This window comes from Marmota flaviventris, chromosome 11, assembly GCF_047511675.1.
Source record: "Marmota flaviventris isolate mMarFla1 chromosome 11, mMarFla1.hap1, whole genome shotgun sequence".
In the NCBI taxonomy this organism is placed as follows: Eukaryota; Metazoa; Chordata; class Mammalia; order Rodentia; family Sciuridae; genus Marmota; species Marmota flaviventris.
In genome coordinates this window covers 27,616,877-27,642,740 of record NC_092508.1, presented here as the reverse complement: position 1 = coordinate 27,642,740, position 25,864 = coordinate 27,616,877, and the positions used below count along the sequence as shown (strand labels likewise).

At 38.9% G+C, this 25,864-nt stretch overlaps 1 protein-coding gene across 1 annotated transcript; it reads right to left on the bottom strand.

Moving 5' to 3' along the window:
• Positions 1-194: 194 nt before the first annotated feature.
• On the bottom strand, positions 195-23,910 carry C11H2orf80 (chromosome 11 C2orf80 homolog). Its single transcript, XM_027941939.1, has 8 exons — positions 23,870-23,910; positions 21,943-22,024; positions 20,046-20,128; positions 18,756-18,843; positions 18,289-18,360; positions 3,414-3,501; positions 2,995-3,113; positions 195-206 (listed from the first exon to the last, which is right to left on the bottom strand). The coding sequence occupies exons 1-8, from the start codon at positions 23,908-23,910 to the stop codon at positions 195-197; spliced, it is 585 nt and encodes a 194-aa protein (XP_027797740.1).
• Between the last annotated feature and the right edge of the window lie 1,954 nt (positions 23,911-25,864).

Here is a 25,864-nt window from a genome sequence, read left to right as displayed (position 1 = left end):
GATGATTTTGGTATCAAGACATCAATAGAACATGCACACAAATAACACCAATCTATAGCAAGTTCAGGTCAAATATCAGACACCAATTTACTGACAAAGATGTAGTAGCTACATGTAGGTATAAAAGAATTTCCAGGGAACTGTTCTCATAGATTTGGAAATTAGTTACATTTCTCAAAATACAATATGCGATCTCACACTGGATCCTGTGCAGAATGAAAAACATGCTTAAAAAAGATTATTAGGTCTGTCAACAAAATTGCTATATAGATTAAAAGTATCAGTGTTAGATATTCTGAAATTGATCATGGATGTGTAAGAGATAGATTTTGGTCTTAGGATATACAAACTGATATATTCTGGGACAAAGTGATAGGCTATGTATAACTTCTAAGGACTAAGGAAAGATTATACATTTGTAACTATATACACATAGAGGTAAGAGACAGAAAATGGCAAAGCAAATGAAATAAAGTATTAACAATTGATGAATCTGGGTAAAAGGTATGTATGGGTTCCCTGAGTTATGCTTGCAACTTTTCTCTAAGCTTGAAATTATTTCAAAGTATAAATAAATAAATAAATAAAGTTGTACTTCTTTTAACAAACCCTACCCACAGCAAATCATTTTTAGTTTCTTAGCAGTTATGTATTGTGCTTGGAGTATATTATTTTTAATTTTGCATCTATTGCTTTGAATTTAAACTGAAGTGTTCCCTCTCTATCTGGTGTCATTCATGACCATCTCTCTGAAGATGGCTCACATTCTCCCTTGAATGTGTATTTCTTACTTCACCCCAAAAGATGTCTTTCTTTTTAGATAACCACATTCTCCCTTGAATGCATATCTCCTTTCCTAAACAAATCTTTTGTCTCTGACTGGCATGTTCTGAAGTTCTTTTCTGTCACGTATGCCAAGCACCCTGCTTATACCTAGTCAAGGTCCCTCTCTGAAAAGTCCTAGGGTGGCAGTTGTAGAAGAAAATGTATGGAATGAAACTATATTTTCAAAATAAAATGAGCCTGACATGGTGGTGCATGTCTGTAATTCCAGGGACTAGGGAGGATGAGGTGAAGGATCACAAGTTCAAGGCCAGCCTCAGCAACTTAGTGAGACCTTAAAGGGCTGGGGTTGTGGCTCAGTGGTTAAGCACCGCTGGTCTGATCTCCAGTACCAAAACAAACAAAACACCACTGAATTAATCTTTAGAATTACATTCTCATTACACAGGATCCATATATGATCCAAACAAGTATATGAATCCCTGTTTCAGGGATCTGTTTTTTTTTTTAAAGTTTTTTATTTGTTTTAATTAGTTATACTTGACAGTATAAGCTTAGTCTGGATTATCAGTCTATGATTTTGTACATGTGTGCAGGGTGTTTGTGTGTGCTATTTCTGGTTTTTATTTTTGTTTCTTGCCTTGTTTTGCTTTCTTCAGCTTGCTGTCTCCAAAATCATGTAAGAAAATGACCTCATTTGACTTTAAAAAATTCTTCAGAAGCAAAGATATGTTCTAGAAAACCTAGACTCTCAAATCTCATCCTAGCAAATACCTTTAGAACAAAACTCAATATGGTGTTGATTTTTCCATAGAGCAATTATTCTATTTTTAGAATAATGTTTATTAAAGCCCTAATGTGGCTAAAGATTCCAGGCAGTTCCTAAAGCAGTTTCTATGATGAGGTTAAATTTCTAATCAATCAATAGTTTCCCTCCAGAACCTAAAGAAATACTGAGCCCCATGTGGCTCAGTTGATTAAGAGAGTCACATTTTAAAATTTTTTTTAAACAAGTTCACTTTTTGAACTTGTGTTCACTGTGCATATTATATCTTTGAAATTCTCATTTCAGCAACCAAACTAAATAAAAATGCATTTGAAGTTTAAATGTATGCTTCTTTTTTTTTCTTAAACCTTTTTATTGTTGTTATTGATGGACCTTTATTTTTTATATGCAGCGCTGAGGATTGAACCCAGTGCCTCACACATGCTAGGCAAGTGCTCTACCACTGAGTCATGACCCCAGCCCTAAATTTATGCTTCTTAAACAAACCCATTCATATCTCAATGTACAATTTTCAAAATTTCCTTCTCTCTTTTCTACCTTAGAACCCTAAAATATCCCAGCCTTTCTCACTTCTCGGATTCTCTCCCCTATTATCTTTTATTATGTTGGCCACCTTGATCTCTCTGACTTCTTTTTGAACTTGTGTTCACTGTGCACATTATAATTGAGAACTCAGAACAGGAAGAAAAAGAACTGCTTTCTTCATTCCCTCCAGCCCTGTACACTTCTGACCATTCTGATTCTGCAACATAAAAATAGGAAATTAGATGGACAGGGCAAGAGCAGGGGAGATGCCAAGCAGGAAGAAATAAAATTCTCATAAGGAATAAAATAAACCTCTTTCATATACTTATTTGATTTAAGAATAATGGCCAATTAACTTGCAAATAATATTTTTCTTTTCTTTTGGCACTAGGATTGGACCTAGGAGTGCTCAACCACTGAGTCACATCTCCAGCCCTTTTTTAATTTTTGTTTTGAGACAGGGTCTTGCTAAGTTGCTGAAGCTGGCTTTGAATTTGCAATCCTCCTGCCTCAGCCCTCACAAGTTACTGGGATTATAGGAGTACACCACTATGTCTGGTGCAAATAGTATTTTTCAAATGCTGAAAAGATAATTATGGCTAATATTTATTTAGAGTTAACTGCCAAACACTCTTCTAATCTTTTAATATGTAGAATCTTCAGTCATCTCAACAACCTTAAGAGATAAGTACCATTATTCTTCCTATTTTGCAGAGGAAGAAGCTAGTGTACAGAGAGGTTAAGTACCTGTCTGAAGTCAAACAGCTATTAAGCAGCAGGCTCTAGATTCAAATCCAGAACATCTGACTCCAAAGGCTCAAAATTTAATCACAATATAAGCAGAGTTCTCCCCAAACACTTGGTCTCAGCTTGGTCCAATTCATTGTTTTTAAACCTACTGTGTTCTTTGGTGATGTGCCGGAAAAACACTTTGATGACTTCCACTTCCTGGCGTTTGCTTCCTCTGTAGAGCCACTGGTGGCATTTTTATTCATTGCTCCCCTTCTTAACTTGACACCTGCAGGCACAGAGAGTAACCGCATCTGTATATAAAACTTAAAAAAAAAATGTGCCCCCCACAGTTTCAGATCTTCCCCTTCTGGACCACTCTGCTCCCACCACCAAAGAATCTGACAGATAAGACCTTGTGATTTGGGTGATGGGGGTGTGGGTGTGTGTGAATCAAGTCCTTCAAGTTCCCCGTTCTTTTTAATTCAATTAGAAACTGAGTTACCATGTCAATTTTAACCTTTGTTTGTGAGCCCACATCCTATTTTATTTAAAATTTCTCGAAACAGATGGAAATAAACAGGCTTACTCTGTTTGCGGGCATACTCTGCTGCTTTGGGTGCCGTTAACATGGCAAAAGGGTGCAAAGAGAGGCGGAAGAGTGGAGCTCGGGGAACCTGCAAGGAAACAGTCCTGCTTTAACAAGCTGCAGGAGCTTCATTTGGTTGACATCGGTTAGTCATAGCTCTTAACTGCACTCTGTTTCACCAACGCGGGGGGCTTAGATGTTAATAACATCCATCACCGAGGCACACAAAACACAGGGAGCATGAACTTCACACACAGCCTTTGCTCCTGTACTTGGTTCCCACTGCCCAGAATGCCCCTCACACCCTGGCGCTCTTCACAGTTTCCTTTTCCTGAATAGCCCTTTCTTCTTTTTCTCCCTGGAGGCTCCCACTTTTTCTTTGAGAAAAATCCCCTTTTCTGAGAAACTTGCCCCAAAGTCCCCCCACCCCCATTGCTGAGTGATCTGCTCCCTCATCTGTGAACTTAAAGCATGGAGTCCCATAGAACAAGGCCAGTGGATGGAAGTTGGTCATGACCTTGGGGGCTGCACTACACTGGAAGTGTCTTCAAGGCTGGGACTCGCCCTGCAGGCAACATGTGTGCTGTGGGCACCTGCCATGGGCCAGGCGTGCTGTAGGAGCTGTGGTATTTGTAAGGCAGATGGGACTCCTGCCCTTCTGGAGCTTCGTGAGGCAAGTGAGGAGAAACAATAAACTAGTGGACAACAGGGGAGTGACACCTGGAGAGGAGCTCAATAAATGCACTAAATGAGTGCATTTAGATGAGGAGACAGGGAGTTACAGGGCAGCCTCCACTTCAAACAGAATGGACAGAGGAGCCTCTAGAAGGAAGTGGAGTTTCAGCCGAGGCTCACAGGATGGACAGCAGCCTGGTGAGGAGGAGCTGGAGAGAGCCATTGTGGGCAAAGCAAAAGGGACGTTCTTGAGATAAGCTCAAGCTTTCCAGACACAGCAGGGAAGACAGTGGGGTGGGAAACCGAGTGAGGAAGCACCAGATCACGTAGGTCTCCGTCAGTCAGGTGCAGGGAAGCCAGCCAAGTCATTTTAAGCAGTAGTGTGACAAGATCTGATTTAGGATTTTAAAAAGATCACTCTGGGCTGGGCACAGTGGCACACCCGTGTCGTCCCAGCAAATTGGGAGGCTGAGGCAGCAAGATTGTAAGTTTGAGGCCAGCCTCAGAGACTGAGAAACTTGCCCCAATGTCCCCCTAACCCCAGTGCTGAGTGATCTGCTCCTTCATCTGTGAACCTCATCTGCTTCCTCATCTTAGTGAGACCGTGTCTCAAAATTAAAAATAAAATAAAAAAGGGCTGGGGAGGTAGCTCAGTGGTAAGGTGCCCTTGGGATCCATCCCCTGTATGACAAACAAACAGAAAACCCAGGGGTCACGCTGGGGCTGCAGGCCTAGCTCAGTGGTAGAGCACTTGCCCAGCACGTGCCACAAAAGAAACAAAATTAAATCAAAGACCTCTGTGGCTCCTATGTGGGGAAGAGACTGGAGGGTGGGAGAAAGCAGGCCACTGAGCTCATCCAGTGCCTTACAAAGTGCCCACCCCATACTGGACCCTCAAATATCATTGACTAATACTAGTCAAGGGACTGGTAGTTAACACCATGGATTTTGGTGCCCAGATGGCTGTGTTTGGAAACAAGTTGCACCTTGGCAGCCGCTTACCTTCTCTGTGCCTGCTTATTTATGTGATATTAATAATACTGGCCTTATAGCGTTGTGGCAAGGATTAGAGTTAGCATATTTAAAATGCTTAGAAAAGTGTCTAGCACATAGTACAGCACTGTATTTTAGATTTGACGATGATGATGAGAATTATTATTTACATCATTACCATTTCCCAGCCCGGTCATTATATACAAGAGCCCATGGCAGCTCCTGGGCTGCCATTTCCTCTACAGGATCCTACCTTATCTACCAGACAAAGGTTGAGTGAATTGCTGACGTTTAACTAATCAGAGCCAGGAAGCCTGAACTTAGAGTCCCTCTTGCAGAATCAGCAACTTTCTGCCTTCTCATCAATAGGGATTAGGTTTTTTTATTTATAGGAAGGGCTCTTATTTCAAAGAAGTACAAGATGATTACACAATTCTCTTTGTGTATGCATCTCAGGAAATGTGCCATTTTATTAATAAGACACCCTTTATATATTTGATTGAGGCAAACATTAAGAGAAAATGATAAGAAAATAAATGCTCATTTTTAGTTTTCCAGGCCAGTGGTTTTTCTACTCGATCACTCCAAACTTTCAATGATCACCTTGGTAATGGTCAAGTACCCATTTAACTGGTATCCCTTCAAACTAGGTATAAATCTGTATTTCCATAGAATTTTAGCTATAGATACTTTGTGTGGTTTATGTAGATTTTTTGGAGGGATTTTTTTCTTTTAATGAAAGGGACTATATTCTTATACTATTTTGCAATTTGTAAAAGAATATCAGGGCTCTTTTTTCCTGGCATTAGATGCTGATGTGACTCAGTTTTTTAATGCATGCACTATATACTCCACATTACAAAAGTACACAATGCATGTGACTGTTTTTCAATCAATGCACTTTGAGGTTTTGTTCAATTTGTTTTATTACAAATAAATTGCAGCAAACATCTCCCCCCCACACCTCATATCTAAGTACAAACTAAATTTCTACATGGAGAATTGCTAGATTTAACGGCTATGCACTTTCATTAAATTCTGATGAAATAAATGGATATATCATAAATATATAGCTCAATGGATTTTCATTAACAGAACAACCTACGCAGTCAAAACCCCGGTCACAAGCACCCTTAAAGCTCCGTGATTATTCCTTGACACCACTGTCTTTCTTCTAAGGAAAAATATTATCCTTATTTCTTATAACTTTGATTAATTTTTTTCTGTTTTTGTACTTAATCTCAATGGAATCATAGAATATTTACCTCCTTAACCCCTCCCTCCCCAACTGGCTTTGCAGTCAGCCTTGATACCTGCTGTGTCTCCTAGTTTTGCTTTCAGTGTTCAAGATCACTTTGGTTATTTTTGGCTCTTTGTGTTTCCTAATGAATTTTATAATCAGCTTTTCAATGTCCGAGAAAAGAAAGAAGGGAAAAAGGAAAAAGGGAATGAGATCGAGCTTCTGGGATGTTGCTTGGGGTTGAGTTGCATCTCTGGATTATTTTAGGGGTAACTGAGACTTAAATGATAACACGCCTTCTAACCCATGAACATGCTGTATCTCTTCATTCATTTTTGGGCCTTCTTTAGTATCAGTAACATTTGCAATGTATCAATCCTTGTGCATGTTTTATTAATTTTATTCCTAAGTATTTTTGTGACTATAGTCTATGGCATCAATTCTATATTTTGCTTTCTCTTTACTCCTGGCATATAGAAATAAACTAATTTTCATATTGACCTTGTATCCAGCAACTTTACTAAAATTCACTTATTAATATATTAGCTTATTGATTTTTTTTCTGTGTGTGTGTGTGTGTGTGTATGTGTGGTGCTGGGGATTGAATCCAGGGCCTTGTGTATGCAAGGCAAGCACCTGACCAACTGAGCTATATCCCCAGCCCTAGTTTACTGATTCTTTTGGAATTTCAAAGTATCCATTATGTCACGTTTGAAGAACGACTCCTCTCTTCTCTCCCCTCCTGTCCTGTCCTTTCCTCTTCTCTCCTTTCTTTTTAAAAATCTTTTTCTAGTACTGGTGATTGGACCCAGGGGCCCTCTACCACTGAGCTACATCCACCACCCTTTTTACTTTGAAAGAGGACTTGCTAATTGCCTAGGTTATCTTTGAACTTGCAACCCTCCTGCCTCAGCCTCCTGAGTAGCTGGAATCACAGGTGTGCACTACCCCATTCAGAGATACTCTTCTTTATTTCTATTATCCTTTAATTTTGTTTATTTTTTCTTATTTTCCCCACAGGGTAAGATCTTCAATGCAATATTAAAGAGGACCGATGCCTGGTGTGGTGGCACATGCCTATAATCCCAGGGAGGCATGAACAGAGTGATGTTTTAGAGTATATGCTGTATACATTATGGGATGGTTAAGACTAGCTAATTAATATGTATATTGCTTCACAGTTATCATTTTTGGGGTAAAAGCACTTAGTACTCACTGTGTGAGCTTTTAAGAATACAATGTATAGCCAGGAGAGGTGGCGCACACCTGTAAACCCAGCAACACACCGAGACTGAGACAGGAGGATCTTGAGTTTGAGGCCAATCTCAGCAACTCAGTGAGGACCTGTCTCAAAATCAAGAACAAAAAGGCCTGGGAAGTGGCTTAGTGGTAAAGCCCTGGGTTCAATTCTTAGTACCAAAAAGAAAAGAAAAAGAAAGAGGAATGGCAATAGCAAGTATCTGCTCTATTCCTCATCTCAGGGAGAATATATCTTTAAGTCTGATATTTGCTGTAGTTTTTTTTTTTAGATAATTTATCAAAATAAGGAAATTCTTTTGTCTTCTTGGTTTGCTAGGTTTTTAAAATTGTGATAAGATGCACACGACATAAAATTTAATCACCTTTGCCATTTAAGTTTTTCAAAAATTAATAGCCTTTATTATTAAGAGCAATCTTAGGTTCACAGAAAAACTGAAGGGACAGTAAATTCTTGTCCCCATTCATAAAAAACTTGCCTGCTATCAACTTCCTGCTCCTTGGTGGTCCATTACAAGCATGAACCTACATGGACACCCTGCCATCCAGAGTTCAAACTTGTTGCTTTCTTAAAAATATGAATTGGCACTGAATTTTGTCAAAATTTTTATTCTGAAAAAAATATTCGGAAAAAAAAATATATTTTTTTTTCTGAAAACACTGATTGATTCTTTAGTGTTAACCTCCCCTGGCATATTTGGAATAAAATCCCTTTAATGGCTGGATTTGACTTGCTAATATATTGTTGAAGATTTTTGCATTTATGCTCAGAAGAAATTAATCTATGATTTTTCTTTCTTTCTTTCTTTTTTTTGTTTATTTGTTTGTTGGTTGGTATTTTTAGCAGGCTCTGAAATAAAGGCTATGCTGGTTTCATATCATGATAACGTAATCTCTGGAAGAGTTTTTGTAAGATAGACCAATTTTTTTTTTCTCCCCTGTTATCTTCCAAGTTGAGATGTGGTGGTTTTTGGATAGTAACATTCCTGCATGTGAGACAAGATCTGGCTACTCTTGGCACTGGCTAATGGATCACTTTAAAGGGCTGAAATCCCTTCAATCTATTGGGAGAAGAATTAGAAAAACAACAAAAAAATTTTTTTTTTAAAGTATTTGACAAACTAGTGTTTGGGTCTTCTGTTTAATTAAGGATTAGGACCATGCTTTATTTTATTTTTTGAGAGAGAACTTTAACATTTTATTTTTCAGTTATTGGCGGACACAACATCTTTGTTTGTATGTGGTGCTGAGGATCGAACCGGGGCCGCACGCATGCCAGGCCAGCACGCTACCGCTTGAGCCACATCCCCAGCCCAGAAAAACAAAATTTTTGTTCACAGCAAATTGACTTAATCTTATGGCTGGTGTGGCCTAGATCATGTGCCAGAGGTTGCTAGCTGCCTCCCAAGAGCCACCTTTCGCCTTCTGATTCTTAGTTAGATGTCCTCTTTTCAGCTAAGGTCTATATCCTAAATCCTCATTTCTAGCTAGGTGTGACCATACAGCTAGGTGCTAACCAATGGTACATAGGATCAAGTGTTCTCTGAGATTCATGGTACATTTCCTTAGAAGAAGAAGGAGTCAATTCTTCATCTTCTCTTGCCTAAAACATAATGTGATGGCTGGAGCTCTAGCAAGCATATTAGATAATGAGGTTGACAGCCACACTGTAGAAATGACTCAATGGAGACCTGAAAGGAACCTGTGTTCCTCACAATTTGGTGAAACTGTGGTACTAACTGGTTGCCCACTTCCCAATTCCTTTCATATAAGTAAACTTCTGTATTTTAGTATCACTCTGGGGTTTCTGTTATATCATATAGGAAAAAAAGTGAAGTTGTGTTCTTTTTTGTTGACAAAACAGCTTATAACACCCCTTAGCAGAGGCACTGCTAAACTTCACCTTCACTTTTTATTGACAAGTAATATGGCAAAAATATTTTGGGGAGTTCCTTCACAGTGAGAACTATAAAGAATTAACCATAAGCATCAACTATGACCTCCAACCTTAAGAAGCAAATAATCTATTAAAAAAGATGACCCTAAAACACAGAAAATAATTAAAAAGGAGGCTATATAGCAATATAGGGCTATTATGGCTGTGATTATAGCCCTATAGAATAATGTGTGTCAGATATAAGGAAAAAGAAAGTGGAGATATATATATATGAGCAGCTGGGATTACAGGCAAGTGCCACTGTGCCCAGCATAAGTCACTATATTTTTTTGAGACAAGGTCTCACTATGTTGTCCAGGTTGGTCTTGAACAAATAGACCTACCTACATGGTCCTCATGCCTCTGCCTCCCAGAAGCTGGGATGACAGACGTGCACCACCATGCCCAGCTTTCGTAAGTTGTTCTTCTGCAGTTCTTCACTAAGTAGATGTAAGATTGATGTTTTGCATGCTCTAGTTTCCCCACCCACAGGGGAAACTGAGGATTTTAAAGGACATTTCCAGCTCAAATGGTCTATGAATCTTTCTAGTCCTGATAACCTCATGACTCATGTGAGCCATAAATTAGCTTTAGGTACTTTAGGATGAAATTTAGATTGTAATCTAGAGTTAATCACATTCTCTTTTTTAACTCTAAAGCTGTTGACTGATATCTTCATTATCTCAGTATAAAAGACTTATTATTTCTCAATTCGTGTGCTGACTGAATGCCAAAGCACATTCAACAGAAATTTCTTCTATCTGTAAGGCTGAGAGGAGAAGATGAGGATGTTTACAGGGATATAGGAACTTTTCCAATGGAGGGGTACATAATTAGGAATGAAGGGTATAGATAGTAATCATCACCTGCCTCTCAGCCTGGACCAGTAACTTTCAAAACATTATTATGATCATCTCCAGGATGGAAAGTAGAGAGTTTCTGGCCTTCAGTGTCAAAGCATTTGGACATGTACTTATATCAATCATATTTGCCAAAATAAAAGTGGACTCATAATCTGCAAAGATAGCTTGTATACTTCTAAGAAGTTTTGCAAATGTGATTCAGGTGTTGCAAAATTATACTTACTAAATGTTTTAATGCTTATGAAAACAAAGGGTAAATTTCAAATGTTGTAAGTATTGGCAAATCTATGACTTGGCTGATTCTATCCTATAGTAGTTTCTCCAAAAATTGAGACTGTATTGAAAAAGAGAGAGAAAGACAAGTAACTCTACAGAAAGATGGACAAAATTTTTAACAGGCACTTTACAGAAGAGGAAACATACAAACAGTTGTCCATTAGAGATCAGGAGCACAGCAAAACACCATCATGTATTTAACAGATTTAAAAGTCTGAAAGTATCAGTGTGGGTAACCAGCATTGGTGATAGCATGGGCATGATCATTTTGGAAAAACATTTTGATTTTTTGAAAAGCGTTGAAGATGCTCATACCTTACAGTTTAGCAATTTCTCAGACATACACCACACAGACATCTTCCACACAACAGAGATATATAAAAGAAATAATCCAAATGTATAAGACTGAAAAAAATGTGCAAGTACATTGACATATTCCTAAGGTAAAATGCAATATGCAGTAATAATAAACTACAGTTACATTAATGACATGGGTAAATTTATTGAATGTAATGTGGGGTTAAAAAAAAGAAAGCCATAGAATGACACATTTGCCGTTATTTTATTTATATAAAATTAAAATTATGTGCAAAATTAAATAACATATTGCTTAGAGATTCATCTGAGGCAAAACTACAAATATGTGAAAGTAAATAATAATTCTCTTGATTCTATTCCGTTTCATATACTTGGTGGGTTGGTTTGTTTGCTTGGTCTTTGTACTTTAAACATATGTGGTAAGTATTAATTGGACATGGTTAAGATTGACGATCTTCAGACTATACTACCCACATTAATATTGAAAGTATGTTTTTTAATTCCTTATTAATATTTATTGATATTGAACTTTTGTTGAAAACATAGGTCCTTCTCCTTGTCATAAATTCACTTTCTCTTTTCTGCATGATTCAGTCTGGGCATTCTTCAGGAGGAGAAGACACTTGGCAGCTATGAGAAGAAGTGTGAGAGGGTCAAAGACAGACAGGCCTACAGCAGGCAGGACCAGCCTCCGTCAAGAGGAAGGAGGTGGCCATGCTGGGTGGGGCCAGACTTGGAAATCTTAGTACTGATAGGAAAAGCTCCCCATGCCACCATCATGTATGTACTTGGTCATTGATCATGACACCATGTACATCATGGTCTCAATTCTCAGGAGCACCTGGTGTGGCTGGGAGTCAGCCTGCCTACTCAGGTGTGCCTGTTTAAAACTAGGGAATTAGGGCCAGGTGTGGTGGTGCACACTTGTAATCCCAGCAATTCAGAAGGCTGAGGCAGGAGGATTACAAGTTTGAGGGCAGCCTCAGCAACTTAGTGAGATCTTAAGCAACTAAGTAAGACCCTATCTCAAAAAATAAAAAAGGCTGGGGGTGTGGCTCAGTGGTAAGCACCCCTGGGTTCAATCCTTGTTACCAAAAGAGGGGGGGGGGCGAGAATATGAATTGGGGAGAGGGAGGGAGGGAGGGAGAGGGTGTGGGGAGAGAGAGAACATGAATTGGGGATCAGAGGTGTTAAATAATTATTTATCAGAGGCCACACAGACATTGGGATGTGGCTTCAGGAAGAGAAGAAAGCAGTGGTGCTGGTGTGGTCTCTATTCCGTGCTCTGATGTACTCACTCTAACTCTCTCTGCTTTCCTTTCTCACTGCTGCCCCTTCTCCATCAAATGGAGCTGAAGAATATTTTTATTACTTGCTCTGTTTTTTGAAAGAAGATTTATGCTTTTCATACAGTTTAAATCGAGTAAAGCCGTTTCTGTTTATCAGAATGTAGCTGTAAAAATCCCTGACTTACATAAAGGCCCTTAGGTGAACTTTTGCCCAGTCCAGAGTCCTCAAAAGAAAAAAGTTTTGTATCAGCAAAACACAGCTTCCTCTGAGGAAGAGGGAAGGGTATTGGGCTGGATCCCTGTCTGTCACCAGGTGGCAGCAAAGAGCCCTGGAGAAAGCCCTCAAGCCTGAGCACAGTACCCTGTTGTATAATAAGAGGCCCATTTATTTCAGTTGCCGGAAATTCTACATAATCTGATTAGTATTCAACCGGGTTTTAAACTTTAGCTTGGGAAGGTTTTTAGCTGTTGCTAAGGAGATGTTTTATCTAAAGGAATCAAAGGTCGTTTAGACATATGAAGGGTTTTTTTTCTTCTTTAAAACAACTCTATCTCCTAGTTAAAACAATTGAAGAAAAATTATGTTAAATCCCAAAGATCTGTTTTAAAACACTCTTACAGTCTCATTTTGTAAATGCTACATTTCCTTTGAGAGGCCCTGCTAATTCCTTATTCACGATGTGAAAAATGCCCCTGAGTGGAGTTAATGTGAAGCCACAAGAAAAAGGCCTGAGGTGGCATTTTGGATGTGGAGAGGAGCTTGTGGGGCTCACAGGGATAGGTCCTCAGATTCTTGTATTGGTTCCTCAGATCATACCCTTTGTTATAATTAGTTGTCCAAAACAGGCAAAGTTTACATCGTGTTAATAATACACATAGATGCTTGATTATCTATACTTTTTGAATAGAGTGGTGGTTCTAAACCAGATGTAATTTCATCTCTTAGGGGACATTGGCATCTGGAAACTTTTTTTTTTTTTTTGTATTGTCAAACTGGAGAAAATCAATTTTAATTCAGTAGCTAGAGGCCAGAGATGCTGTTAAACATCCTACAATGCTAGATTACAACAGTCCCTAACTCCAACTTTCTATGCACACAGTGGAGAATAATGTTGTGTTAATAAGAAGAATGTTAAGAAATCCTGATATAGAAGGACACCAGAGAGATCAGATACCCAACCATGAGTACCAGAACCTTAATCACAGCTATTATTTAAAGGTTTCCATATGCCAAACACTGGGCTTCATTGGTACTAACTCACTTAGTGCCCACACAAACCCATCTTCTTTTTCCTGCTTCTACAAATGAAATTGAAGCTGATAGGGGTTAGAAAACATGCCCAGGATTATTCTGCTTGTAACTGGCCTAGTTGAGATTCAGACTCAGACAGCTGAGGATTTAGAATCCTAGTGTTTAACATGGCACCAATTGCCTTTCACATATAAATCAATAAATGATCCTATCTCATAGCAATAAGCAAGTACTGACCTTAAAACAAGAAGTCTCCCACTAGGGAGAGATAGTCTGCTTCTGTTCTAAGCTAGTTCTTTTGTAGCGAATGCATACATCTGGGCTTCTCAGTGTTGGTCACTGATATGAGGGTGGAGAGTATGTATTCCTGTACAGAGGCTCTTTAATGAATGAATGAGTGATGGGGCAGATGAGGAATATTGGCTGGCTCACCTCTAGACAGCATGTCTTCCTCTTCTACCCCCCTGCATGAACATGAGTCCCCCAAACTACTCAAACATTCACATTTGCAAACCTTGATTGATGGCCCAGCCAAGACAAGGGTACATAGTGACATCACCTCCAGAATGAGACTTTGCATATTTGTCCTCTAGTCATGTGAGTTGGGACCAACCAGTCAGATGTATCTGATGCCTGCCCTAGACCTCCCTAAGCCCAGAAGATGAGGGGAGAAAGAAGAATCAATAAAAATTTTTCAAAATGAAGGAATTAATAAAAAAAAAATTAAAAGTTCAATGGAACGCATCACCAATAGTCTAGACCACTTGGAAGACAGAGTTTCAGGCAATGAAGAAAAAATATATAACCTTGAAAATAAAGATCATGGAGAAAAATGTTAAGAGACCACAAACAGAATTTTCAAGAAATATGGGATGTGGGAAGCCACCCCTGAGCTATTTGAGTGTCTTCACTTGGCCTTGAGCCAAGGAGATTTAGGTTTGGCATTGCAATCTGTTTTGTGGCTTCTCCTACTCTATGCATTACACAATGCACTGACCTCTGTCTTTGCTTGTCTAGGGATTTGGGCGTAACCTGTTGGAAACTGGACAGCCCACCTCCTACTTTATTTGGGGAAGAACATTCTATGGAAAACCTTTGAAGTTTTTTCCATATAATAAAGCAAACACGGGCTCTAGTTCTCTCTCTTTCCAGTGTGGAAGCTCAATCCCTAAGGTGGAAGAGCTGTCCCACCCTTGCTTTCTAAAATTACTTTCCTTGTGTGGTTTTTTTCACTATTTTCTTTTTTTAACTTTATTTTACAGCCAGCCCGCTTCACACAGAGGGACCCCAAATTCCACCAGCTGTGTGGAACGTGGGTGGGAATGGGATAACATTAAAAGGCCAAATCTAATATTCGTGGGGGTAGATGAAGGCTCTGAAGTACAAACCAATGCAATGCACAATCTTTTCAATGACATAATAACAGAAAATTTCGAAATGTTAAGACAGAAATGAAAAGTCAAAGAAAAATGCAAATTACTAAAGCCTGTTGTGAAAATATCACCACAAACACTATTGAAATATGATAATAGGAAGTTATTTTGAAAACCTATACTCCAATAAGCTAGGAAATCTTTAAGACATCAATAAATTCCTAAAGACATATGACCTGAAATTGAACTGGATGATATAGAAAATTTAAACAGGTCAATTTTAAGTAATGAGATTGAAGAAGTCACCAAAAGCCTACCACAAAGAAAAGCCCAGGGCCAGATGGATTCTCAGCTGAGTTCTATCAAACCTTTAAAGAAGGACTAATATCAATTCCCTCAAATTATTCCACAAAAAGGGGGAACCCTTCCCAACTCATTCTATAAAGCTAGTATCACCCTGACACCAAAACTAGATAAAGACACTTCAAGGAAAGAAAACTTCAGACTAATATCTCTGATGAATATACATGCAAAAATTCTCAATAAAATACTGGCAAATCACATACAAAAACACATTAAAAAGATAGTGCACCATGATCAAGTGGGGTTCATTCTAGAGATACAAGGTTGGTTCAACACATGGAAATCAATAAATGTAATTCATCACACCAATAGACTAAAGGATAAGAATCACATGATTATCTCAACAGATGCAGAAAAGGCATTTGACAAAATAAAATATCTTTCTTGCTTAAAACACTAGAAAAAATAGAGATAAAAGGATCATACCTCAACATTGTAAAAGCTATATGCGACAAGCCCAAGCCCATCATTATAAATGGGGAGAAACTGAAAGTATTTCCTCTAAAAACAGGAACTAGACAGGGATATCCACTTTCACCACTTATATTAATGTAGTCCTTGAATCTCTAGACAGAGCAATTAGGCAAAATAATGAAATAAAAGGGATACAAATAAGAAAAGAAGAGTTAAAACTAGCTCTCTTTGCCAAGTGCATGAGTCTATTCAGAAAACTCAAAAAAGAAAGAAAGAAAGAAACTCCACCAGAAAACTTCTAGAACTCACCAATGAATTCAGCAATGTAGCAGGATACAAAATTAATACTTATAAATTAATTGTGTTTCTCTACTCTAATGACAAATTCATTGAAAGAGAAATTAGGAAAACCATCCCATTCACAATAGTGTCAAAAAATAAAATACATGGGAATCAATGTAACAAAACAAGTGAAAGACTTCTACAATGAAAATTACAAAAAATTAAAGAAAGAAATTGAGGAAAACCTTAGAAGATGGAGAGACCTTCCACATTCTTGGACAGTGAGAATTAATATCATCAAAATGGCCATACTACCCAAAGCACTAAACAGATTCAATGCAATTCCCATCAAAATTCCAGTGATGTTCTTCATGGAAATAGGAAAAGCAGTCATGAAATTCATTTGGAAAACCAAGAGGCCCAGAATAGCCAAAGCAATCCTTATTGAGAAAAGTGAAGCAGGAGGCATCATAATACCAGACCTAAAATTATACACCAAAACAAAAATAGCAATAACAACAACACAACCAAATAAATAAATGGGCAAAGGAACTGAACAGACATATTACAGAATAAGAAATATGAATGGTCAACAACTATATTTAAAAAGTTCAAAATCTCTAGCAATTAGAGAAATTCAAATTAAAACTACATTGAAATTCCATCTCACTCTAGTCAGAATGGCAATTATCAAGAATACAAGTACCAATAAATGTTGGCAAGAATGTGGGGGGAAGGCTACATCCATACATTGCTGTGGGGCTGCAAATTGGGGCAATCACTCAGCGTGATTACTGAATCATACTGAATCAGTATGGAGAGTCCTCAAAAAACTAAGAATAGAACTACCACTTGACCCAGCTATCCCACTCCTTAGTATATACTCAAATGACTTAAAATCAGCATACTACAGTAATGCAGCCACATCAATGTTTGTAGCAGCTCAATTCACAGTAGCTAAGCTAAGGAACCAATCTAAGGGCTCTTCAATAGATGAATAGATAAAGAAAATGTGGTATGTATATGCAATGGAGTATTACTCAGCCAGAAAGAAGAATGATTTTATGATATTTGCCAGTAAATGAATGAATCTGGAAACTATTATGCTAAGTGAAGTAAGTCGATTCCAAAAAACCTAAAGTCGAATGTTTTCTCTGATAGATTGAAGCTTGCCCACAGTAAAGTGGGGTAGTGAGGGGAAGAATAGAAGTTCACTAGATTAGACAATGGAGAATGGAGGGAAGAGATGGGGGATAAGTGAAGGAAAGACAATGGAATGAATTTGACATAATTTTCCCAAGTACATATGAAAACAACACAGTGAAACCCCTCACCATGTACATCCATAAGAATGGGACTCTTTTAATTAAAAAAAAAAAAGTTGGTTCTTCTTAGTTATACATGACAGCAGAATCCATTTTTATATCATTATACAAGCATGGAATATATTTTATTGTAATTAGGACCCCCGTCTCGTGGATGTACATGATGGTGAGATTCACTATGGTGTATTCATAAATGTACAAAAGAAAGTTATGTCAGATTCATTCCACGGTCTTTCCATTTCCTATCCTTCCCTCCTGCTTCCCTCCTGCCACAGGCCCCTCAATGACATTCTTCCATTTCCTCTTCCTTCCTCCAGAGGTATCTAGAGCTAAAGCAATTCTAGGTCACCTCTAACAGCTGTCAGTACTTAAATTCAAACTGAATAGTCACACATCCATAACTGGCAAACACGGAACTGGCCTAAGGATCATTCAGAATACTCTCTCTTTTTTAAAAAATCAGTATACGGAGACCCAAGGAGGGAAAGGGGCCTGTTCAGCTCTGTAGTGGTAGAGTCAGAGCTCAGACCTGGTCTCTGGATTCCCTGTCCTTCCCTCATGCTTGCACTATTGGTGACTTCCGAGGAATCTCAGGAGTCTTGTGGGAAAGGGACAGGTGGTGGCAGTAAGTGAGCTCCTGTGTCTGGGGAATGTGCCTTGGAGATGGAGTCCTAGCTCCAGCTGACATAGTTCATCACAGAGAACGTGGCTTAGCAGATGTATGTTACAAAAGGCAAGAGGGGAAAATCAGGCAGAAATGGAGCAGAATCTCGAGTCCAGGTCTGGTGCTCTACTTGCTGCCATACCAGGTCTTACACAAAATACACTTGTTATAACTGTGTAAACCTATGTTTAAAAGCATTTTACAAACATGATATTCAAATAAATGTGGTTTTGTGCATTTATATATAAAACTGTTATTTCATAACTGATGCCTGAAAATACATCATTATAAATGTATAAGCTAAGTAATCTCTCTCTCAATCTCCCCTCTATTGATAGTCCCAAATTACTCTTACCTTGGTAGTACCAGAATTGGCAGAAGAATCAGCCCCATAAATTTTAAAGACTTCTTCAATTGGGATACTGTTCTGTTAAATAAAAACAGCAATATCAAGGTGTTGTCATATCTTGGCTTTTATTTTATTACAAAACAAAGCTATCAGAGCTTGTTTGTCTAGTACTATATGTGGTGTCACAGGCACTAAATAACTAACTTTCAAATAAATGAATAAGTCAGTCTTCCTGATACCAATTAGTTATGTCCCTCATTCTTATTTTTTTGTTTGTTTTTTAAATAAATGTTCTTGTAGTACAGTATAGAAGTCAAAATCTTTTTTATGATGTCATTAAAAAGGAAACATTTGCTATTAGTAGATGCTAAACATTTATAAACATTGGTCAAAAAATAACATATATGCACAATAACATATAAATGCACGTAGTGGATATAAGATACTAATACATGCAGTGCTCTTTTCTTTACCATTAAGATTCCAGCATAAGATGATAAAATCATTGCTTCTCTTTCTCTGTGGTTTGGATATCTGGGTCGATCATGAAGAGGCATTTTCCTAAGGGGGAATATAAATAAATAAGAGCTGAAGATTTATTTGTATTCCTCATGACACTTGCTAAGTCTGTGATAATAATCCATAAGTAATTTGCATTGGCTGTGTGCTACCCACTTATTGATTAAAAAAATCAATGTGATTAATCCTCCGTCAGTAATACCACTTTGAATTTTTAATCTTCCAATGTTGATGATGAATTTGTCCTCTTTATTCATGTCTTCATAGTTATCAAACACTGGCAGACTGGCCACTGTGGCAGATGTTGCTGGCTTCAGTATCTTTTTTCCTGATTGTGGTAATTTGCTTGTGGTGAACTGCCTAACCCCACTGCAAGCTTATGTGCCTCTAGGAAGACCAACCACTCCCCTAGAATCCAAGAATGGAAGGAGCACTGTGGACTAAGCTAGTCAGTATATCCCCTGCCCTGTCCACCCAGAGCAAATGGGGCAAAAGGTAGGTCCCAGGGACATCAACTGAGTTTTGTATGAAACCATGCCAAGCACAGACTTGTCTACAGATCTCTGATAGATGCCACTTGTTTATTCCCTCTTAAGTTTGTTCAAACTGAATTTTCTGATTATTACAACCAAATCGAGCTGCTACATTCCATCCAGGACCAGATGTATAGTCCAAGGCCTAGGGACAGAAAAAAATAACTGGTTTCTGGAATAGACTACTTCATCCTGACCTTGTTAGTTCCCTCTCGTATCAACTAAGTGCCTGTCTGACACTACATGTGGAAGAAAATGCTAATAATCCTGGAAAGGAAATTATTTCATGATTCAAGCAGCTCGGCTCAGGTACCTATCTGCTTAAACTCTCCAGAGATTGGGTTTGACAGTCCTTAGGAAAAGATTGCAGTTTCCACCCACCAAATTGATCATTTTGAAAATCACAGCTTGTACACAAAAAAGCATGGGTCATGTTTCTCAGGTGGGATGTTTATGCAAGAAATTTTTTTTAATCCGATAGAAACCAATTGGTAGAAATGCAAAATATGTAAACACATCTCTGACTTTATTAAGTTGACAAAGATGGGGTTTTTTTCAGGTTTCTAGTTGAAGAGGGATAGTTACCCTGGAGTATATTCAAATCAGAGTGCCTATGAGTGAAAGATGCCAGATTGAGCTGGAACTTCCTGCACCATTAATCCAAGTCAGATGTTAAACAACAACAACAACAACAAATGTACTACAACTTACACTTCTTCCCACTTCAGCCAAGTTAAATCTTCGGAGTGATCCAGCCATTGCAAAGCAACGCTGATGGCCAAGTCATAGTGTGCCTGGAAGAGGGAGCACAGACAGCAAAGGAGAAGCCTGAGACACTGACCACGGGACTCCCTGGGCCCAGCGACGATGGCACTGCTAAGCCTGCTCTATTTTTTCATGTCCAAAGGGGAAGGATTATTAGCTAAGCCTCATAACCGGATGCTCAGCCAGAAATACTTCAGGATCTTCTGACATTAAATTTATCTTCCACTAGAGCAATAATTTGATTCGTGTGGTTCCAAAAAGAAAGAGTAGATTAGTGGAAAGAATATCAACCCAGGAATGAGGGAATCTGAGTTCAAATCTGGGTATTGCCAACAACTCATAGTCTATCCTTGGAGTGAGTGATTGATGCTCTCTGGGCCTCAATTTCCTTAAGTTTTAAAATAGAAAAAGGTAAGAGTAGGGGAAGAGGGCCAAAGAGAACTTCTGATTCTGGGTGACATCAGAAATGTGCTTCCAGGGTATAGGGGAAGTGCTGTGGGAACTTGGAGGCAGGGACTCTTGTGACTACCTGGGCAGGTGGTGCAGGTAGATGGTTTCAGAGAGGGAGCTTTCTCAAAACTAGAGCTTGAAGGATGAGGACAGTTTCCCAGAGGGACATCCCAGTGGAGGGACCAACATGAGCAAAGGATTGGAGGTGGACCTGATCAAGTGACACGCAGAGTCACACATAGTGCTTAAAGCTGAGGGACAATTTGAATGCTCATTTATATTCTAACAATGACTTTTCCCTGGTAATTTCTAAGAGTTTTTTGTTTAGTGAGTATACCATTTATCTCTCCTCCTCATCCCCAAAGAAAAGGGAAAGTTGATTTTGATTTTGTTTATTTTAGATGGGCTCTAAGGTTCTAACATTCTCCAAACAATAGAATTATTTCTTCCAGGCACTGAACCAAACTGAAATGTGAATCTAAATAAATAAAGAGGGAAAATTGGATAGTGCTCAGTTTTGCAACCTAACCCAGGGTGGGAAACCTGGATCAGCAGCATTGGATTGCTTATATGCTCATTAGTGATGTAAATTCTCAGACTGGCCCAGGCGTCCCAAATCAAAACAGCATGGCAACAATAAAACCTCATTAAAGTTTGAGAAGCACAGTTCTAATCTATGTAATTTCTCTGTTCAATATGTGTCCAGAGAGAATCAGACTAAACTCTGCTCCAAGGAGTATTTGAAAAGTCAGTGAACATTGCTTTAATCAGAGCTGGAGGAAGAGGGGGAGGGAAAAGAGAGATTCTTTCTTCCTTCTTAGTGCAAAGGTAAGTAGTGGGCAGAGGAAAAGCTGGGGGAATATGAATTTCTCTTGGATTAGAACTTTCTACTAATTTCTCTTGGATTAAATTTTTTCTAATTTGGATTAAATCTTTCTAATTTCTGTGTCATGAACTTTGAGAACCTAACCTGGATCTGGGTTTCAATTTGAATAACACAAGGGATTTTACGATTACACACTGCTTTGGTTTGTTTCCCCCACCCCCTTATCATGCAGATGATGAGGAAATGAGAACTACTTGGTAGCTAATTTTGTCAAGAACTTCTTAATATCTTGAATGCAACATTTTACCGTGCACTCACTTGCTTTTTCATCTTTTCTCCCCTAATAGGACTTTTATTTTCTCATCCTGTTTTTGCTTTCAGTTTAGTGGGTCAAAATGATCATACGGACAATGTCAGGATGAGGAAAGATGAGGAAGAGGACGTGCGTGTGCACGTGTGTGTGCGTGCGTGCGTGCGCCCCATTCACTCCATAACCTCAATCCTGGTTCTGCCCTCTTAATACACATAGAACACAAATGTGAGCCACGTCAGCATGCCTTTCTTTACCATATCATCTAGAAAGGTGGGTTGCCTTCTTCCTTTTGGATCAAATTCATTTTCCCGAAGTCTGATGCCAATATAATCTCCCCTTAAAAGCAAGAGAGCAGCATTGAACCATTGTAGGTGACACAGGATTCAGTCTGCCGACAGAGGCTTTCTTCCCAAACCTTCCCTCCCAGACTGAGATACAGCAGAAGTGGCTGATGACCTGGTAGCTGCCTTAATATTCATTTTCAATTTACACAGCAGTCTTGCCATGCTGCAGGTTTAAAAGGCCTAACCATAATTAACTTCAATCACATTTATCTGAAATTAAACTCATGGGAACAGGATTTACAAGAAAGCATAAGCATACCAAATACCCACACACAGAAAAAGTTTCTTGCAAAAGTAGAGTTGAGACCCACTATTTCACGTGAAGATTCCTTTTCAGTTCACGCTAAATTCAGGCAGAACATCCAAAGCTAGTAAATTCCAGATATATAAAATGCTATAAGAATGTATTCTTTTATGCTAATCTTTCTGCATTGAAATTCAAATGCCCTTAGAAGGAATTATGCATGAAAACTTTTTAGTAATTCCATGTTAGTGTATTCTCGTTAGATTCTTTTCTAACCATAACTTTTAATAAAAGGAGGGTAGACTAAGCACCATGGGAAAAGAAAAGAAATGGGTTCTATTGTGGGAAAGTCGGAGAGAGGAACTGGATTCAGGAAAAGGACTCTGGTGGCTTCAAGATTGATATCCAGAGACCTTACTTTTTTATATAAGGTCAGTTCTGGTTGTCTATTTACCATACTAGGATATTTGGACTAGTTACTGTGTGGAGGGTAAGTTTGTTTTTGGCTTTTAAAGCTTTCTTCTGAGTCCTTAACTTTTCTAGATTGATAATATTCTTGAATTTTTGCCAAGTTACCTTCCAAGAAGCCTAAATCTATTCTTTGAATCTAAAATTATATTTATGTCAATTTTGAAATTCCATTATTTGGATGACATATATAGAGGAGTCAGCATCCTTTTTTTAAATTTTTTTTTAGTTGTAGATGAACTTTTATTTTATGTATTTATATGTGGTTCTGAGGATTGAACCCAGGGCTTCATACATGCTAGGCAAGCGCTACACCACTGAATCACTACCCCAGCCCTGAGAGTCAGCATTCTTGATTGTGTCTTGTTTATTATTGTATTAGCCTCCAAACACATAAAAGTAAATGTATGCAAATTCACATATGGCATATTCCAGCATTTCTGAAGGACGTAGTAAAAGACAGTTAACTTTGTAGGCAGAGAAAGGACATTTGATGGGGTCTGAGATAACATCTGATGAAAAGGGATTTTTATTGTTGTGCCTATAATACATATGAAATAGAATATAATCTTTTCCTAGCTTCTTACATGGTCTGTGATTTTCCACCAACATTTGTTAAGTACCAAGTCAAAGAAAATCTACAGAAGAGGAAAAAAAATTTCATGCTGACTTGATGTTTTCGGTCCCCCCTCCCCCCCCCTTTTTTTAAAAATCAGTCATCAAGAAAAAGGAAATGAATTATTTGGTCGATAAGGCTGCCAATAAATGCTGCAGAGGCAGCAGTTTAAATGCTGGATCCTTGGATACATTTTCCAGGAATCTCTCCTATATCTTTTACCAGCAGGGCCAGCCCCTTTCGATGGTGCATACCGTGCCCTGCTCTGCTCCCAGACTGTAGAATGGGGACACCTCCAATCTGCATGCTGCCAGCAGAAACATCCTCCTGAGAGATTTGCACTACATTTGAGATCTCTCTGGCAGGAGACAGGCCAGATCATCTTCTGGCTTTCTCCTGTAGTGCAGGAATAGTCTTCCTTAGCTTTTTACCCGCCTGCCAACATCCAACCTTCTATGACAGCCCACCAAATGCCAAGTGTCATAAAAGTTATTCTCAGTCATACTTACAGGAGCTTTTTCATTTCCTTTTTTACAAGCCTTCTTTCCATGATTAAAGGCTTATCCAGCTGAGCGAGTACCTGCAGCTTACACTGCACCTGATGTCTTTTGGGAAGATCCGCCTCTCGAAGCCTAGAAACTACAGCAGCAAATCAGAGAGAATTTGAATTAGGGATGCTGTCTCTCCAAATACCAGTCATGGAGTCCTAGATTCTGGAATGGATTGAGAATGTGCCTCTTGTCCAGCAGGCTGGGTCAGAAAGCTGTCTGAAGGCAAGTGCACTGTACGTTGTATTTATCTGACAACATGCATTCCTTCCAAGTTTTTCTTACACTTATCATGTACTTATCCTTACAATAAGCCAGCAAGTAATTGGCTATTTTGCCAGAATCACGCAAACCTTGATGGCTTATGATCTGAATCTGTTGGAGGTTTTCTGTGTGTGTCAACATTAGTGACTTCAGGGTGCTCACCCTAGCAGGATGGCTCCTAATGGAGTTTTCTTGAAACCTGTCCATAACCTATGGCCAGGAGGTCCTTGAAAGACCATGTGATTGTGGCGTTTTCAATTCCCAGCCTGACTGAACCAGAAATGAAAGATCAGGAGATTGGGTCAAAAGTGATGTAAAGTCATTGAAATGAGTTTATACAAACTCATCACTATTGAATGGGTACCAAGGGAGAATTATAAATGGGAATCAAGTTTATCACTAAAGTTGAATCCAAAATCTTTAAAATGATTTGAAGTACATTGTGGTGGTTCATTTTATGTGTCAACCTGTTTGGGCTACTCTGCCCAAATATTTGATCACACATTATTCTAGATGTTTCAGTGAAAGTGGTTATTTTTTGGGGGGTAGGGTGAGATTGACATTTAAATAGGTGGGCTTTGAGAAAAGCATTATCCTTCATAATGGGAGTGGACCTCATCTCAATCATTAAGTGAAGGACTTGAAAGTCTAAAAGAATAAGACTGACACCCCACCCACCTCAGCAGGAAGGAATTCTGCTAGCAGGTGGTCTTTGCATTCTAACTGCAGCTCTTCCCAAGTCTCCAGCAGGCTCATCTCCCCCATCAGATTGTGAATGTGAACTGACCAAGCCTCCACCATCTGGTGAGTCAATCCCTGCATGCTGCCAGCAGCAAATATATATATATATTTATGTGTGTGTGTGTGTGTGTGTGTGTGTGTGTGTGTTCATAGGATATTATTTGTCCTATCTCAATTCCTTCACAGGAAGTGGGCTTAATTAACTTTAAAGCTTAAAAAGTAAAAGATTTAGCATTTGAATTTCAGACTTATAAATTATAAAATTTGCATCTCTGAGTTGCTGTTAGAACCCCTCCCTCTATTCAAGGTGGCATAATATAAAAAGGCTTAAGTATTAAAAATATGAGCATCTCCCACTCCCAAACCACTAGGCTGGAGGTCAGGAGAAACTGTGAGGCCACCAACTAGCTGTGTCACCGTGAACAGATGAATTTGCCTCTCTGTTTTTTCATATTTCTTCCTCTGCAAACATTGAATGATGGGAAGTTTCCTTCTAACTATAGAATATAGTAACTTACATGCATTTAGCAGCCAAGCCTAGTTGAGAGAGGGACATTTGTAAAGATTATTCAGTTAGATTTGGATTTTGCCCATCACCCCTCTTTTTTGTCTGTGGAACTTCAAAGAAAACAAGGCCAAGGGCTGCAAACACACACAAAAGAGGTACTGGAAAGATGTCAGCTGCCTCAGGCTTTCGTTCTTTCATAGGCACAAAACCCCCAGAAGTCACAGCCCCCATATTCTGTAGGGCTACCGGTGCTGAGGAATGTATGTACATGCCAGCCCTCCCTCCGCTGTGCAGCTGTGATACGCCTCTCCTGCTGGGTTCTATCAGGTGCCTGGATCTTAACAAAGTCCCCTTCAAGAATCTCTCACCCACTGGAGCGGACTGCAGTGCTTTTGTTCTTTCTCTGCTTTGGAGGCAAACGTGAGCATCAGCAGCAGGCGTGG